General features: G+C 31.3%; 1 protein-coding gene across 2 annotated transcripts in view; it reads left to right on the top strand.

Annotated features, from left to right (window-relative positions):
• Positions 1–19,898, top strand: part of LOC143052540 (immunoglobulin superfamily member 10-like) — a 38,611-nt gene that overhangs the window by 4,819 nt on the left and 13,894 nt on the right. For both annotated transcript variants that reach the window (XM_076225593.1, XM_076225592.1), the window contains exons 5-17: positions 1,845–1,998; positions 3,059–3,156; positions 3,803–3,874; positions 5,870–6,065; positions 8,508–8,587; positions 9,175–9,246; positions 10,080–10,233; positions 11,012–11,109; positions 13,047–13,118; positions 13,938–14,115; positions 14,752–14,873; positions 15,733–15,874; positions 18,410–18,528. In XM_076225593.1, coding sequence (XP_076081708.1) covers positions 1,845–1,998; positions 3,059–3,156; positions 3,803–3,874; positions 5,870–6,065; positions 8,508–8,587; positions 9,175–9,246; positions 10,080–10,233; positions 11,012–11,109; positions 13,047–13,118; positions 13,938–14,115; positions 14,752–14,873; positions 15,733–15,874; positions 18,410–18,528 — 1,557 coding nt within the window. The remainder of the gene's footprint in view (positions 1–1,844; positions 1,999–3,058; positions 3,157–3,802; positions 3,875–5,869; positions 6,066–8,507; positions 8,588–9,174; positions 9,247–10,079; positions 10,234–11,011; positions 11,110–13,046; positions 13,119–13,937; positions 14,116–14,751; positions 14,874–15,732; positions 15,875–18,409; positions 18,529–19,898) is intronic.

Below are 19,898 nucleotides of genomic sequence, written 5' to 3'. Positions count from 1 at the left end.
ACTAAACTACGACGTTATAAAGTTTTATAAGTTGCGTTCACATTTAATCTTTGCTTTAAATCAGAGTTATGTATACTTTCATACCCAGTGCTGGTGTTGGTAAAATATTTATTACATGTTCACTTTGAATCTTTTCTATCAATCATATACATTGTATATTTATACTTCACACGCAGTGCAGGTATTGGTGAAATATTCATTACATAGATATCAGAAGATTTGAAATAAGTGCCAATGAGACGACTCTCCATCCAAGTCACAATTTGTAAAAGTAAACCATATAAAGGGCCATAAAAAGACTAGTGTAACACCATTCATACAGGAAAACCAACGGTCTTAGCAATATAAAAATCGTGGAACGAGAATATGCTCACATTATTTATTTGCTATCAATCAGAGATATGTATACTTTATACGCAGTGCAGGTACTGGTGAATTATTAATTTCATGTTGATATTTAAAAATCTTTTACTCACTTATACTCACTTAGTCCTTGCTATTTCTAATGGCACATAGTGCAAGGACAAGTTTCTTCCACTCTTCTCGGTTGTTTGCTTTTCTCTCCAATGTGCCCCAGGTATATCCTCTTTCCTTGAGATGATTTTCTATGGTGCGTTTCCATGTTGTTTTGGGTCTTTCTCTTTTTTCCCTTCTGGTGTCCACAAGGGCTACATAGGTCATGTCTTCAGATGGTTTGCGTAGAACATGACCAAGCCACCTTCATCTTTTTTGTATCAGCATCTTTGTAAAAAAAAATTGGCAAGTTAAACAAAAAGTGAAATGGAAAAGAAGTCTCTGTTTATTTCAATGAACGTGTTATGATATGAATTTTCATTTTGTGGTGTATATATGAGGCATTATACATAACAAAATATCTATATCTAATGTACTAGTATTCGTTAAACAGAGAAAACAAGAATGTGTCCATAGTACATGGATGTTCCACTCGCACTATCATTTTCTTTGTTCAGTGGACCGTGAAATTGGGGTCAAAACTTTAATTTGGAATTAAAATTAGAAAGATTATATCATAGGAAACATGTGTACTAAGTTTCAAGTTGATGTAACTTTAACTTCATGAAAAACTACCTGGACCAAAAACTTTAACCTGAACTTCGCACTATCATTGTCTATGTTCAATGGACCATGAAATTGGGGTCAAAACTATAATTTGGCATTAAAATTAAAAAGATCTTATCATGGGGTACATGTGTACTAAGTTGCAAGTTGATTGGTCTTACACTTCTTCAAAAACTACCTTGAACAAAAAATTTAACCTGAAGCGAACGGACGCACATACGGACGAACGAACGGACGAACGGAGGTACAGACCCGAAAACATAATGCCCCTCTACTATCGTAGGTAAGGGCATAAAAAAAAGTCTTTAAACCAATTGAACGGATCAAATAAAGTACGTAGAGAATTGATAATCATACATTACGACATTACATTTTATTGTATCATTCTGCTTCTACCCAAAACGAGCGACTTGTATGTAGTGATATACATGTAGCTGTTTTGGTTTCTATGTTGTTCATCCTAGACTCTCTGCACTGTATTTATATTGTTGTATGTATGTTTTTTGTAACTATTTTGCGACTTTAATATATGTATTTATGTGAGCTAACAAAATACAAAGCTGGATATAGACATGTACAATGATAGGTGACCTATAGTAAAGTTGTTCATTCTGTGTCATTGGTCTCGTATGAAGAGTTGTCTCATTGACAATCATACCACATCTTCTTTTTTTTAATAAGTCGTAAACATTAAATCTTTGAGATGAAGTAAGATTTGTATATTCCACTCATTATTCTGTAGCTTTGTTCTATTTTATTTCTAGATGTGTTCAACTACAGTTGGTGTTCTTCCGTCCGGTTTCGGAAAAAGAAATGGAAATAAAACCCCTTTACACAAACGGCAAACTTCTCATCTTTGTACAGAATGTTGTAATAATAAAGATTTGTGTAATATGAATGGATTATGTGGATCACAAAGTATAAACACGTTATATCTAATATATATATATAGATAAATGTGTGGCCAATGTAGAAATATTGTGACATATTTTGTCAAAATATTAAAACTTAATTAAATATGGCTGCTTCAAATTAACCTTCAGCTTAAGCTTAATTGTTGTGGTTTAAAGATTTAGAGTTACGCCAATTTAGATATAAGCAAAAGTAACTGCACAAAAGAAAAAAAGAAAAAAAATATCTAAATTTTAAAATACACAATTTTTTCTCATTGGAAAGCAAACAGCTCTTTGTTGTGCTACATGTTTTAGTATTCCTGATTTATAAGAAATAGTCGTTGTGGAGTTGTCTCCCATGCAATCGCCATCTTACTTTTTCCAATTCATCGTTGTACCGACACCAATCTAATTAAAAACTGATCTCTCGTCGCTCCTGTTTCTGATATGTCGCGTGGGAGACCTAACGAAACCCGCTTTGAGGTCACATGTGAGTGACCTCGTAGGTGTGTCTTTTTCGACCAATGAAATTGAGTCTTCCACGATCTTGAAAGTTTAACGTAAGGTAAAGGGATGTAACTCATTTTATTTACGACGAAATCGTCAGTGAAAATAATTCATAAACTTTTTTGATTGGCTTATTAATAGGTCGTCAACTCATTTGCATATCATTATAAATTCATAACTTTTAGTTCACTCACATGTGACCTCAAAGCGGGTTTCGTTTAAATATTGTAAATAAGAATAGTAATAGTAGTTAACGAAATTGAAGTTGAATTGTATCATGTGTATATAGTATTGATTGACAATTTCATAACAGACTGATCTGTTGAAATTGGTAAATAAATTCGAACGTGCATTCAATTATGACTATGGTTTATAAATCAAACCATAATAATTGTAATTTTGTTTTTCAATCTATCAAATGTTAGTTGTAGAGAGCATCTTGTGTGCTGACACTGGTGATTAATTTTACATTTTTCATTGTTAGATATTGCTTTTCCATTAAGTGACTTTTCTTACTATTTTTATTGTCAGTTATTGCGCTGCCATCAGGTGACTAATTTTACATTTTTCATTGTTAGATATTGCCCTTCCATCAGGGTCTACATTGTGTTACAACTGTAAGGAAACAAGACAATTAGAAGATTGCCATGATATAACTTTGTGTAATAACCACCAGGTGTGTAACAAATGATGACTAAAATATCTAACTCCAAGTAAAACTCAAACAGAGGAAGTCCACCATAACGCAATAATTAAAAGGAATGAGTCTGACTTGGTACATGCATTTTCCCAAAATAAAATGTATATAGCTTTCTAAACCTCGCACTTGCATGACAGTTGTTTATATAGGTAAAATTGATTGATAAAATGTTTAATGGCTGTAATTGGTTATACCTTCATTCAGCATTCAATGTAATGTTATTAATCCTTTTGTCATATAGTTTATAAGTATTTTTGTATCTTTTCATCTCTGGCTCAAATGTTTTGGTATGAAAGTTCTTGATGAAATGAAATCAAGAAGAAAAAACGAACCTTTCGGAGCATAAAGTTTATAAACTGTTATTCTAATTTATTCATTAAAATCATTAATAATTCATTTACGGAAGAAGAAAACAAACTTAAATATGAAAAGGTTGTAGAAATTAAACTGTATTTGGAAAGTGAGGCCAATTTGACCTGAAGACTTGTTTGCTGTATCCGGCAAAGCCATGTTCAATTCAGCGGTAAATACTGAATCTTTACCTTGTAATCGTCTCTGACATTGATATATGTGGTATACCTGTACATTGTATATTAAAAAATCTGTATTATCATTTTGATAGGTTTGCCAAGTACATTCGACAACAAATACACAGGGAGAAGTTCGATGGCATCATGGATGTGTACAAAAGCAAGTACGTTTTAGAAAGTAACTGATTTTTATATTTTTATCTTCAGCTTCTGCAAGGATCATAGAATACTACACATTTTTTGTTCTTAACCAATGTGTTTTCTTTAGGAATAGGTAGTTATATTTAATTAGATATTTTAAAACTAAATTTGAATATATAAATTAAAAAATGATTGATGGACATTTAAAGCTTAAATTTAACAAAGACCTCTTGTTTTGCAAATATTCTCTTTGGATTATTTACATTACAATATCGAAACTGTATTCTCGATAGTCCTCCTTAATTTCAAATCAGATTTGCCTGGCCATATTTCGCCGAGTTAAAACTGTACAAAAGATAGAAATGACAAAAAAATATAAAGACAAGGAAGCTTGTATTACAACACAAAGTATGGTAGCAGCAAACCTTAATCTTAATCTAGTGCAATGCATGTTTTAAGACAATATAGTATACTTCTAGGTCATCGTTCTATAGATTTATTCAAGCATGATATTTGAGTCAACATGCGCCTATTGTACACATATATCATGCTTATACAGAGTGATATCATGTGTAGTGAAAGGGAGATATAAAAATATCATTTTATATTAAATACAGTGCTTGAAAAAAGAAGATGTAGGCATTGTGTTATTGGATGGAATGTAAAAAGACAGAAAAAAAGAAAGCAAAGTATAAACAAATTGGTACCATTAAAACGTTTAATCCCGTTGCAAATGTTTGCACCTGTCCTAAGTCAGAAGTCTGATGTACAGTAGTTGTCGTTTGATTATGTAATTTATACGTGTTGCTCGTTTCTCTTTTTTTAAACAGTTTAGACCGTTGGTTTTTTCCCGTTTCAATGGTTTTACACTAGTAAATTTTTGGGTCCTTTATAACTTGTTGTTTGGTGTGATCCAGGGCTCCGTGTTGAAGGCTGTACCTTGACCTATTATGGTTTGCTTTTATAGATTGTTATTTGGATGGAGAGTTGGCTCATTGGCACTCACACCACATCTTCCTATATCTATCATTCATCGAAAACAGCTAGCAATTTAATGGCACAAAAAATTGACAAAAATAAAAACAACAAAATACAAAACACAATATAGAGAACTAAAGACTGAGCAACACGAACACTTCTAAAGACCATGATACATCTGCATTACTACAGAAGTGTCAACAAATCCTGTTTCACATGTGCCACCCGTTGTGCCACCCGTTGTGTTGCTAATATAAGTACAACTCCGGTGATGAGTTTTATTCGGTATGTCATATGTTAACTTTGTAACTCTTTATTAAAAAACTTCTTTTTAAAATTGTTAAAGAAGAGGGACGAAAGATACCGTGCAAAGGGACAGTCAAACTCATAAATCTAAAACAAACTGCATGACAACACCATGGTTAAAAATGAAAAAGACAAACAAACAACAGCACACATGACAAAACATAGAAAACTAAAGAATAAACAACACGAACCCCACTTACGTCCAAGAAAAGGTGTTAGTGTCCTTATAGCTAATACGTAGAAGTTAGAATATACTTTTTTATAATTTATTATCAAACAGAAAAAAAAATATTTAGTAAAACTTATAGCCTGTCTTTCAAACGGATATGCTTTAAGTGAGTTAAGTCGATTCTTTTTTTCTTTTTATAAAATTGAGGCCATATTATTATCAAATTTATTTCAACTGATCGGGCGGAGCTTATGTTCTTATTTGCATAATAACAGTCTATTTGAATATGTGTGTGATGAGGACGATTGCCGTTATAATTGTTATTGAATTACAATCACCTGTCAGTGTCACTAAACGCATAAACAAAAGAACTGAGTGTAGGATATGGGACGGATAACTGGACACTTCATTGATGAGTTTATCCCAAAACTCCTGTCTGTAGATGGACTGGTCTTAAATAAGTGACCTTCTTAAACCCCACCCAGTCAAGTGAAATAAATTTAGTAATAACATAAGGTGATACCTTGGTTCAACTAGAATCAGTAGTATATATTTTTTCTCCTAGCAATGTCCAGATTTGACTTTGCCAGATAATTCTTGTCAGACATGTTGTACAAGTGATCTTTGTAATACGAACTGCACTCCATCAACTGCAACAGACACACAAATCTCAACAAAATCAACTACAGTAAAACAAACAACTAGTACTCTGAGGGCTACAACTGGAGCAACAACATTAAAACATAAGATATCAGTTTCATGTAAGTATTTTAACTACTATTGTTTATTCATTAGGAAATTTAGCTACTATTGTTTAATCATTAGGAAACACTTGTGAGTTAAAGAGGGCATACAATTCACCACGATTAAAATTAATTTGGCTCGTTAGGGGCACTAGCTACGAGATATATAAAAAATCAAAAACATGAATGAAAGTGAAATAATTTATAGGACTTTTATTCGGACATTTTTGGAGTATTCATCAGATATATGGGGTAACTGTGGAAAATTAAATTCTGATTGGTTGAAAAATATCCAAATCGAGGCTGCTCGAATAGTTACGGGATTAACAAGTTACGCTAGCAGGAACAGTATCTATTTATAAACGTAGCAGGAACAGTACCTATTTAGAAACGTAGCAGGATCAGTATCCATTTAGGGACGGGATGGGAAACATTAAGCGACAGACGGGAGGTTAAAACATATGTATGTTTTATAAGGTTATAAATAATCAAGCGCCAGAATATTTACACGATTTGGTTCCGGATTTTGTATAAGATATTAGTAATTATAATTTGCGTAACAGTCAAAATATTACTATTCCCGCAAATCGTTTATCAGCTTTTCAACAGTCTTATTTTCCGTCATCTATAGCATTGTGAAATACTGTAGACTTGAGTATAAGACAGATTCCTACATTTTCCCTTTTTAAATTAGATTTGAATAAACTAAAATGTAAACTATAGAAATAATAAATCTCTGAGATATGATTCTTTAGGAGATCGTTTGTATTCAGTTTTACACACAAGGCTGCGTAACAGATGTAGCGCATTGCATACTGACCTGTTCAAAGCAAATTTGATACAAAATGCAAATTGTTCATGTGGTTTTATTAATGAAAATGTTGAACACTATCTATTATATTGTTAATGCCTTTAATGTCAATATTACTATCGAATTGTTATTATTTGGTGATGATGTTTTAAGTACTAAAGAAAATGATATAATTTGTTTATCTGTTCAAAAGTATATAAAAAATACCAAGCGTTTTTCTCTGCTTTGACAACCTTAATACTGTTAACAACACATGTGATAAAAGATATTTTTATATACATGCGATGATCTTGATGAATAACTACTGTAATAAATTTTATGTTATCAATAACGATTCAATGGATTTTAACGAAAGAATATAATATTAAGTTTCAAATCTATACTTACCATTGTGTAGTTGATATCCTTTCCTTTAATTTGCATAATATGATAAGATCCCAAGCATTATTATGAGAAACACATAAACACTTATTAAAGTTATGTCTACACAAAAAAGGATTTGCGCATAGGTAATTCCAAATTATATTTTATATTGTTTCGGAGAAGACGTTATTAAGTTGTAAAACTTGTGTCTGATCCTTTTGTCATTTTGAACACTAAAATATGTTTAAGTTAGTGAAATTTTGAAATAATAATTTGCTTTTATTGGCTAAAATGGTTCAATTTTGTGAAATTAGGGTAATAAACATTGAAAATGAATTATTCACTTGCAAGTGAATAATTCAACCTCATTAAATCCATGTGAACTCCAATTTAACCCCGTAGAAAGATATAGAATAACGCATGCATTGTCCGTGTACGGGTATTTAAAGGAAAAGAATGTCAACATTGAAAGTGAAACAAGGGTAAAAAATTGATTAACGGATTCGATTCACACAAAATTATTCTTTTAAAGGTAAAAATCGACGATAAACAAAAATTTTTAATCCATAATACAAAATTTAATAGACCTATACAAATCCAATTGCACGAGTTGCTTAATCTATTTATATCTATGTTTATGTTTACATCGCTTATATGGTCATAATCAAATCGATAGTTAATTAGATGGCGTCTTGGCTAAAATCAATCGAAACGAAGTCACATCTTATTGAGACCATGTTCTGTAAATTATATATTTTATACTTTTGATAGTTTGGAAAAATGTTTTACATTGTTATAAATGAAATATAAGAATCTGAGTCAAAATTATGAACATGAATTTGGCAGCTAGTGCCCCTTTAATTTTCCTAAAAAGTTTCCTAAAATTTTGACAAAGTATTTACTTTGATTCTTTGAAAAATATAGAAATTTCAGAAAAAAACTTGAACCACACACTTCATCGGAAATTTTTATAGCAGTTTGACCAATAAATTCTGATAATTGAGAAGCTTAACATTTCTGAACAATAGAATGTGATAAAAACTGTTAGCTGATTCTATCAGAGTATTACATGGCATTTTTCATATCGCATGTATGTTCAGCCATAGATTTAATATAAGCACAAGAGTGGAATTTACATTAATTTAATGCTATTATCATACAGCAAACATCATGTATTATTTAGTTGAAGTATATGATGCATTTTCTGACTCAGAAAACAAAACCATACCGTCCGCCCCTTCAACGTTGAATGATTGCTCACTAATCAAGTTTAATTACTTTTGTAGCAAACCAAAGATGTCTTAGCTGTACGATGGTTCAAACACCATATGATTGTCATACAGTGTCACAGTGTGCACTAGATGAGGTATTATTTCAAGACTGAGTAGAAGAATCATTATTAAAATAGTAATACCAATATTTGGTTCGACTGTCAAAATGTTTATACTTATAAACACTATCAGAATGCACAACAATCAGTTATTCAATTTTGGCAGATAACTTTTCCAAATGATAGAAAGTTAAGTAGTATGTTAAAATATATTCTGTTATTTTGAATGTTTTTGTTATATTCTCGCTATCTAAGTATTGAAGTTTGCTGGTATAAAATTTTGACACTTTTTAACTTTTATGAATGTATCTTTCAACAACTTTGTGTCATTTAAGTGTCAAGTACGATTATTGTATTAATACTCAGAATAAAACCAATCAAAACACTGGATCTGTTGTTTCAAGCACAAAAAAATCGTGCGTATAGTACTGATCTAAGTTTTATGACCGAGAGGCCGATTTTTAGGGATATTTGCCTGTACTTTTTACTTTTTCATACGTTTTTCAAAGTTTTTAATTTGAGTTAGATCTTATAATACGTTTAGCCCCCCGGGAATAAACAATGAGACACTGGACATTAAACTTGTGCAGAAAAATATTTCCGGTCATTTTTTTATGTTTCAGGAATGTTATACCAAGAAGTATGTTACACACAATGGAAGCACATGGTATGATTTAGGCTGCATAAATCGATCAGTATGTATTTCACCTATTTGTAAACATATTTTAACATGTATTTATTGAAATGATATTTCCATTATAGAAATAAGTGATTCATTAGAGGAACATTTTGAAAAAGGGCATACCTTCTCCAAGAACGGCTTTTTTCCCAACACATTGAAGACAACACTTAAAGAACTAATACATTGTTAATCCAAAACTTCATTTTTCGGTTTGTATAAAACAAAAACAAAGACAAAAAAAGCAAACTTACGGGCACAGCAAAATAGAAAACTTGTCCAGAACATTGTTGAAGTTTTGATTTTCAGTAATTCTGTTTTAGCTGTTGTCATTAAGATTATTTATACACCAACCCACTATAAAATAGCGAATAAAACAACTTTCGTTATTTTAGTTTTAAAGTTATCAACCAACTATTATGTTGACTGCTGTACCCCTATTTTTGACATTTTTAACTATTGTGTCTGTTTGTTTTGTTCACGCATCGGTGACAATATAATGGAATGTGATACGACTGTCATACAAGTGAGAGGTTTAGCTAGCTTAAAACCAGGTTCAATCACCATTTTCTACATTTGAAAATGCCTGTACCAAGTCAGGAATATGACAGTTCTTGTACATTCGTTTTTGATGCGTTTTGTTATTTGATTTTGCCATGTGATTATGGACTTTCCGAATTGATTTTCCTCTGAGTTCAATATTCTTTTCTTCTCTTCAGTGATTTTACTTTTTATGTCCGGTTGGCTTACAAAATTAGAAGCATGGTATCTCTAATGAGTTTTTTTTTCATTTTACTTGCCATAAATGCATGTTTCATTCATTTATTCTGTATGTTGTACTATTTCTAGATGTGTTTTATTTCTGTCGGCCTTCTTCCGTCTGGTTTCGGAAAGAGAAATGGTGATGGAAAGAGTTTGCGCATACGACAAGCAACAAGCGATTGTACTGAATGTTGCGATGATAAAGACTTGTGTAATATGGATGGATTATGTGGTTATAAACGTACGTATCTATGTCGGTGTATAATTTAAAACAATCATTAAGATTAACTAACGATAATTTTTACGATCCTTTTTGCGATCGCTATGGAGTGTTCAGCATATTTTCGATTTATGAATGTACCTTTGGTATTGTTCGCCTCTCTGTTAACTGTTTCCATTCTGAATTAAGATCCGAGGTAAACGTCAAAGAGATGGATAACAGACTAAACACAGAATAGAATAAATGATAAGGTAGAATGCTAGTCCGCTTACTACATATTATGCTTTACATCTCCAACATGTGCATAAATTTTACAGATAATTTCATTTGATCATGGTGGAAATATTTATTGGAATCACTTTTTTCATCTTCTTTTTTTTGTGATTCTTGTTAATGGACGAAGAAGAAACTGTCATGTAATTATATGTTTTGATAATCACATACAAAGAAATGCTAGTGATAACGAACACCTTGAAAACACTTTACGTTATGTTGAAACCTACCACAAATAAACTTCAATGATGTTTCAACTGGAATATAGACAAGAGGAAATGTTGGGTGTTTTCAAAAAATAGGCAAACCGAACTGCATAAAACACAAGTCACGGAGACGTAAAAATACGATTTTTATTAACAGATAGATGTTTTTGATATGAGATAAGAAGCTCTAAAATGTGAACAAGCTGAATTGATTCAAATATTTCTTGATGTATATTTATGGAATTTTTAACTGATTAGATTGTTACGAAATAAGCCTCTGTGAAAATATTATCTATTACATTTTGTCTTTACTTCTTCAGATCAGACACCTTCGTCAGGTTATACCTTGTGTTACAACTGTTCAGATTTAGGACATATACATGACTGTCATAATATATCTCTTTGTGACAACAACCAGGTGTGTAGCCTTTTATAGCTGACTATGCGGTATGGGTTTTGCTCATTGTTGAAGGCAGTTCGATGACCTACAGTTTATATATTTCTGTGTCATTTTTGGTCTCTTGTGGAGAGTTGTCTCATTGGTAATCATACCATATTATCTTTTTTTATATTGTAACATGTAATTTTTCGCTACATTGAAGACCTGTTGGTGACCTTCTGCTGTTGTTTTTTTCTATGGTCGGGTTGTTGTCTCTTTGGCACATTCCCCATTTCCATTCTCAATTTTATCATTGTTTAATGTGGTCATATTTTTGGGCCCTTTAAAGTTTGCTGTTTGTTGTGAGCCAAGGCTCCGTGTTGAAGACCGTTCTTTGATCTATAATTGTTTACTTTTACAAATTGTGACTTGGATGAAACAGCTGTCTCATTGACACTCATATCACATCTTCTTTTATAATGCTTCACGTTAAAAGGCCAATTTTGATTGGCTAATACGAAGGTGCTAATTTACTCTATCACATGGCTGAGAGGGTGACACTTTTTTTTAATGATACCCTTTCGTCCAAACAAATCAAAAACAGATACGTTAAAGGACAAGGAATTGAATTTACAGTAAGTTATTAAAGGCAATGCTTAAGTTCTACATTTTGGCTCCGATTTATTTATTTGACTTTCAAAATAAAAAATAAAACATCTTGTTTCACTTTATCTAATACCCGTAACGGTGTTATGTACGTGACAAAATACTTTTAAATAAAATTTGTCTGTAAAAGACAATAATTATAACAAATTCAGTATGATAAATTAAATAACACATAGCTAAGAGAGTGATAGAGTAGATTGGTACCCAACGAAAAAGCATTGTCAACCGCAGCGATTCGCCTCGGTTGACAATGTTTTCTCGGGGTACCAATCTACTCTATCACCCTCTCATCTATGTGTTATTTATATAATGTCTATTTAGCATATGTTCGGTGTGAGCCAAGGCTCCATGTTGAAGACTGTACTTTGACCTTTAATGGTTTACTTTTACAAATTGTGACTTGGATGAGACAGTTGTGTAATTGGCAATCATACCACATCTTCTTATATCTATTTAACATATGTCTCACTCTAATGTTCTCCAGAAATTGTTACAATTTTATCATTTATCAAAATTATGTAATAAGTTATATATTAACAAAATCATGTAAACGAATATACATGTCTCCTCTTTATTAAACTTATATTATTTATTCATGTTATTTAAGGAATGACTGTAATATTTTTTCTGTCTATGAAGAAATAACATAAAAAATTTGGTGCCCACTGAATAACTCGTGTAGCGGGTTATTAACAGTTTGCACCACATTTTTTATGTTATTTCGAATAGACAGAAGACATATTACAGTCATTTCTTATAATTTAATTCTAAATTCCATTTTAAACCGTAGAAAATCACGATAAACGTTGATGACGTCACGGTCACATGACTAAATTATGTCTATGGGCTGATAACAAAATAACGTCAGCCAATCAGAAGACGCGTTACACCCAAAATTAAATTATTTAACAATGACACCTGCTTTAATTTACCATTTCAAGGATATGACAGTTGTTTCCCCTTCGTTTAATGTGTTTAAGCTTTTGATGTTGCCATATGATAAAGGACTTGACGTTTATATTTGCCTTGACGTTTGGATTTTTTTTTATGTAACTTTTTACTATAACCTCTGAAATGCCATGATCACATGATAACGGGAAACAAATAGTTACGTTTGACTACCCACGTTTATCATTTTAATTCAGTTATAACTGTAATACATATACATATGTATATATTTAATTCCTTTCATGCAACTCATACGAGAGGACTTGACTTTTTCGAATTAGACGAGTTATATTCATCTTTATGTATGGTTACTCGTTAAGAGTAATAATTCCAGTTAAGTTGAAACTTTATTTTGTTTCAAGGTGTGCCAAGTACATTCAACCCGAAGTATACACGGAGGAGTTCAATGGAAGCAGGGTTGTGTGGCAAAGCAGGTAAATTAAAGAACATTACTTTAATTTTTTATGAGTTCTTCGCCATTGTAAATTACACTAGAATCACCATAAACTATATTCTGCATCGCTAGAAATTAAGTAACATATAAACAAAACACGAAGATTATGATAAAGACATATTCGACAATGAGTCGCATTCAGTGACGTCTAAATCAGGAAAAGGGAACGGTATAATGGGTTCGACAGTTATAACATATATGTGGCCATCTGTGAATTTAATAAAGACCACAGTAGTATACCGGTATTCAAAAATCGATTGAGAAAGAAACAAATTCGGGTTACAAACAACACAGAGGGAAACACTTCAACTGTAAGAGGAAATAAAACGAACAACAGAAATAACAGGAACATCGAAGTGCAACAAAATCAAACGGCAACACTCTTTTGATAAGAACTGCCATATTTCTAACATTTTTAGTTACAGGACTTCTTAAGAAAAATGGGTTGTTGAACCAGGTTTGATGCATGTCAAAAGACTGATATCAAATGTCCTAGATAAACGCCAATGATTCATATCAAGGCTACTGTAAAATATACACTGACGTCCGGAGTGAAATAAAGTGTCATTAAAACATATCATGTGTCTTGCAGGGTAGAAACATGGCTCCTGAAAGAGTAGTATCAATTAATTTCTTTTTTTTTACTGACGGTTTTATTGTGTAATCTTTTCACTAAAACATTAATCTGGTCATGGATATCACAATTCTTTCATCAAACTGTAATTGAAATTTTTGTGGTTATACTCTATCAACATACAGTCAAACATTAATTACATGTAACTTTTATTATTTTATTTAGCAATGCCCAGATTCGTCTTTGCCCACTGAATCATGTCAGACATGTTGTGCAACTGATTTGTGTAATGATAAATGTACTCAAAGAACACAAACAAGTCACATGGCAATTAATTCACTGCCAACAACACCTTCGACGACACAAACAACGATCACGACAACATTAACAACATTGATCCCTTGTAAGTATTTAGATACTCCTTAGTTTTTATTTTATAACTACATATAAGCACAAAAAAAGTTATAAATGCATAAATCAAGTTTGAATATATTAACCAGGAGTACACCAGAAAAGTTGCATGAACTTAAATGGGCTAAGAATGGATCTTTTCATTTGGCAAGTTGCACCTGTCCAGCAACATGTACGATGCATTGCCAGCTATTTAAATTGATTAAGTTTTAGATATTTTGAATCGGCCATGGTACGTTCATTTTTTTGATCAGGCAAATATTCTGGTGTTTTGATAAAAGATTGAAATCGCATATACGAACATTTTCTGAATATATTGAGACACAGACATATAGTTTTGATCAACAAACTATTAATGATGACCGATAAATATCAGATGTAGGGGAAAACATAATAATATATTTTCGTATGCATCCACTTAACCCGTAAAGACTACATGTACTAGTACAGCTACATTCTCATTATATATTCTTCAATTATTGTATGTAAAGATAAGTTAACTAGACTGACCCTCTGGTATCTTTCGTCCCTCTTTTAAGCTGTCATCATCAGATGTTTTTACAAAATTAAAGTATTCAAGCATCTGTTACGTTTAAAAATATCATTTTTTTTTGTTTTGGCTGTTTAGTGACCAAACCGCAAGTTGTTCGGATAAACATTCAGCCGGCACAATTTCATTATGGCAGTACTCTGAAAATTACATGCGAAGCAACCGGAAATCCAGCACCACATTTCGAGTTCATGTATAGAGTAAGTATATTTAATATTTTACATGCAATTGTTTACTCACATAAATATTATTTATGGGAGTAAAAAATTGCATATAAAACTAAGCATGATCACTTTGTTTTATAGGGAGAGGCAAAAAATGAACAATATAAACAAAAACAAATATATACATAAATATAATAAATATCTATAGAATAACGAGCTTGAATTGGTACCATTACAGAGAGAGGCACAAGATACAAAAGGGACATTAAAACTTACAAGTCAAAAATAAACTATAAACGCTATGACTTTTAAAAAGGAAAACACCAACAAAAAACAAATATACATAAAAGACAACATACAAAACTTAGATATAAATGATATAGTTGAATTTTAGAGGAATTCAAATTTGTGTGTAGATATTTAGTTCCTTAGTTAAATCATATCATTGTATTTCGACTTTTATATGTTATCATGTTTTTGTTCATTCACCTAGAGTTTATGATAATCTGTTAAAACATGAAATTGTGTTTCCCAGGATGAAAATCCTCCATCTTTCTTGACTTGTGTTTGAAATGGTCAACTTTTGTTATCCTTTTTAATTTTGAATTTTCATTGTCATGCGGTGCTTTGTTGTTTAATTTTTTGTCGTTGTTTTACATTTCATTAAATGACAGACATGAGCATGGGTCAACCATATTTTAATAACAATGAGTATTACTACCTAATAAAATCGGAAAATTACTTTGGGAATAAACTATAGCATGTTAAATCTTAAATAAAGTTACACATTTTGACATATTCGAAACAAAACTTCCAAACAATTTGTTTGTTTTTGAAAAAACAATGACCAACAATAACTTCAAAACAATTTCATTTATGTTTTTACACATTTTAGGGAATCCCTCAAACTAACACATTGGTTGTTGGAAATACAATATCTATACGTAATTTCAACGAACTAAATAATGGTGATTACAGATGCATTGTTACAAATAAGCTTGGTCAAGATACTAAAACTGTATATTTGCATGGACAAGGTAGGCATAGATTATTTAGAAATAACTTATATTTAGAAATAACGCGTCTTCTGATTAGCTGGGATAATTTCGGCTCAAAGACATAATTTTGTCATGTGACTGTGACGTCATCAGAAATTTTTTCTGATGATTTACACTTGAAAATGGATTTAAAATTAGATCATAAGGAATGACTGTGATGTTTCTGAATATTCGGAATAGCGTAAACAATATTGTAGAAAAATGTGATATAATTTTCATGAGACAAATTCTAGTGTGGAAAAATGCTGGCAGCGCCTGCATATGAAGCAAATATCTCTCTGTAGATACGATATTCGAAAGCCAAGAATTTAAAGTTGTGCAATTGAAAAAATCAATTCGAAAATTAAACAGAAGACCTCATTAGTTGGTTGATCGTTATTGAGTATACTTTGCACCGATAAAGATACTCATCAATTACTGTGAAATCATTATTATTCGTGAGATACTTATGTACATGGATTTCATAGGTGGAAATAAACCATGTATTTAAATGGTCAACAGATTACAAATTCTCTTTATGCTTGTATGCAAAACCACGAACTCAATTTTTTTCCTGTGTCCACGAAAACTCGTATTCAAATTTCCAAATGTGGAACAGGATCTGTATCTTTGTTAAGTTAATTTACCCTTCTTAAACACAGGCAAGCACCCTGAGTTTACCCTTTTAAAAGGACCGGGTTGCTCTAACATGTCTTGCATTAAGTTATAAACGTTAATATTTGTGCCTTTGATTTTTATTGCCTCGCAACAAAGTTGTCGGTGCCATATAGTTTTACCCTTTTCAGTAATTCTGTAATTCCGTAATTCCGTCATTCCGTCATTCTGTCATTCTGTCATTTCGTCGTTCCGCAACAAACCATTAAAGGAGGTTTTTTTTCCAAACGCCTTCAGATATTGGGCTGATTTTTGGTATGTGAGTTACTCATAATGAGTTACAGATCAAGTTTAAGTTTCATTCCGCTCCGAATTTTTGTAATTAAGGGCTTTGGACTTGGATAAATGTTTGAAAATCACAGTTATATGGACCTTTTTTCTAAATGCTTTTAGATATTTGCCAAAATTAAGGGTTTACAACTTTGAAAACAGTTATATGGACCAGATTTTGAGCTGAGTTTTGGTATGTGAGACTACCACAATGTTTGTGTCCACATGTGTTATTGAAATTAAGGATTTTTGAACTTTTTAAGACGGAGACATTCGTGTCGCTTTGACACATCTAGTTATAATTTGTGTTGTTTATACTGGTGACAATTCTATTCAGTAAGAGTCTTGTTCATTATTGAAGGCTGTACGATAACCGTTAGTAAAGATTATTGTCAATTAGTTATACATGTTATATGTCGTCTACCCGTTAATATCATAACTCTACCTGTTTCATTTCAAAAATTCCGGTTAAGAAAATTTTTCTTGGCCAATCGTGAAGAATGTGGTAATGTGTAGCGGTCATTTACTATTCAATTAGTAATCCGCGATATATGATCACTTGTTAAAACTTATCAAAGTAGGGTGTAATGATAACACGACAATATCAAATATTGAGAAGTATCTGTTTACACTTTTGGTGGATTTAAGATTTTCCATGAGTTTGGTGGGATTTGTGTTGTTCAGTCTATTATTGTTAATTGTGTTTTGTATACTGTTCTTTGTTATTTGACCGTTTTTCTGTTATATTATATCCGTGACGACTTTTTCCATTCGGCTCAACGTTATTAAATGCATCATTATATTAGAATTCAGGAATAAAATTCAGTCGGTTCACTTGCGGATAAAGCTCGTTAATTCATTTGAAAATACTATATCACTTTGGTGCATCGGAAGGTCTTTTCAGTGCAAATTTTCTTCAGTTGCTCTTAAACAGAAATATATGAAAACCAAAGGTGTGTATCATACGTAAAACGTTAAAAACTGACGATCAAAAATATACCGAAAAAGAATAGCTAAATGATTCTATTTATTTACTTGTGCTATACATCTTTTCAATGCGTAAGCAGCTGACAAGCTTTATAACTTAAGAGGTATATTGTAACATGAACTTATTAGTAATAACATAAATCATAAAACAAGAATACAGTAAAGAACCAAATTGCAATAGATTTGCATGGTTTTCAAACTCATCAATTCGCTCAAAACCAAAAATAACATTGATTTAAATTAAGAATCCCTATATAGTTTTCGATTGAAGAAATGTTCTGAGTTTACGTTTTAAAGTGAAAACACAGCCACAAATATGATACGACGAATCAAAAATCATATATGTCATTGTATATGTTTGTGGTTATAATATTGAACTTATTTGGAAAAACTTCGATGACCGAATTCTTAATATACTATTAGTATTTCATTTTCATCATCTGTGATGGTGTCTGCCATTTTCAAGGATAGTATTATCGAATATCAATGCCCAACTCATGGTTAAATGAAAACAAATCTACGGCTTCGTTGAAACATTTTTTTAAATTCTCACTCTATATATCATCAAAATGATGTTGTTGTAACATTTCATGTTTTATTTAGGGAGTAAACCGATTGTTCAGATACATAAAAGTCCAAATATAACACATTATGGATCCACGGTGAAAATTACCTGTGACGCCTCAGGAAGTCCTACACCAAACATAGATTTATGGTTTAAGGTAATTTCTCCTCTTTTAAGGAGAATACAATTACTTTCTATGTTATAGAGAGAGTTGAATCTTATAATTTATTTGCACTGTCAACGTTTCTGAGAATTTGGTTAATATTTCCCTATTCACATTCTGTAGGAAATCGTTTGCCTCGAAGGTAGAAAAAAAAGTGCAAACAAAAATGTAGATTAACAAAACTACGGCACTGCAAAGGAATATAGAAACGAAAAGTTTTATAAAAGATCAAAATCAAATGTTCAAACACATCCAATCAATGAAAAAACAATTGTCCTAACCCAAACTTAGTACAGGCATTTCCTTTTTGTTGGATTTTCTTTAAAACTCATTTTACAAATAAGTAAATTTAGTCTTATTTCCTACAAGTGCGTTGTCAATTTAGGTACAAAGTGCCGAAATGTGAACAATAACATATCACCGTACGGTCTTCTCGAATTATCAAAACACATACTTAGTTATAAAAAGGACTCTGAAATTACAAAATCTGTCAAAAAAGAGACCTGATTTATAGTAGAAAAATGCTCTGAAATAACAAAATGTATTCAAAAACAGTTCCAAAGATACCTAATTTCTAATTTATAGTTCAAAATTGCTCTGAAATTACAAAATGTAATCAAAATGTTCTAAAGTACAAAAATAATCAAAAATTACAACATGTGTTATTGAATAGTTATGAAAAAACATGATTTAAAGTACAAAAATACTATGAACTTACAAAATGTATCCACACATAGTTCAAAAGAGATCCGATTTATAGTACAAAATGCCTGAAATTACATAATATGTTCAAATATAGTTCAAAAGATACATGAATTATAGTCCTAAAATTTTTTTAAAAATAAATAAAGAAGACATTACATGCACCAGATTTTAAACAAGTTCATCATGAATGTAGTAAAGTCGAACACGATTGTAATATTCTATTAGTTATATTGGTAGATATTGTCTAGACAATAACAAAGACTAAAAAAACTAAAGGACATTTACATCAACAGTTATAAATAATAAATAAGAAACAAAACGAACTCCACTAAAAATCGGAAGTGAAATCAGGTACTCCGTGAGTTATGTCAGGTTGGCAAATGAATAATAATCACAAATGCTCCCTATGATATGATCTTTCTAACTTAAATGCTAAATTAGATTTTTGACCCTAATTTAACGGTCCAATAAACATAGAAAATGACAGTGTGATGGGGCATCCGTGTACAATGGAAATATTCTTGTTATCATCAATATGTGTTTGGTTTTTTTTTTTTAAAATATGCATTTATTGACTTTCAACTAGTAATAGGTATGACGTCATAGAGTTGTCCTTCATTTTAGAAATAAAAGATACATTTTTATCATATATTTCCTTT

The sequence above is a fragment of the Mytilus galloprovincialis genome, chromosome 11, assembly GCF_965363235.1.
Source record: "Mytilus galloprovincialis chromosome 11, xbMytGall1.hap1.1, whole genome shotgun sequence".
In the NCBI taxonomy this organism is placed as follows: Eukaryota; Metazoa; Mollusca; class Bivalvia; order Mytilida; family Mytilidae; genus Mytilus; species Mytilus galloprovincialis.
Note: the sequence above shows the minus strand (reverse complement) of the source record. Positions and strands in the feature narration are given on the sequence as shown.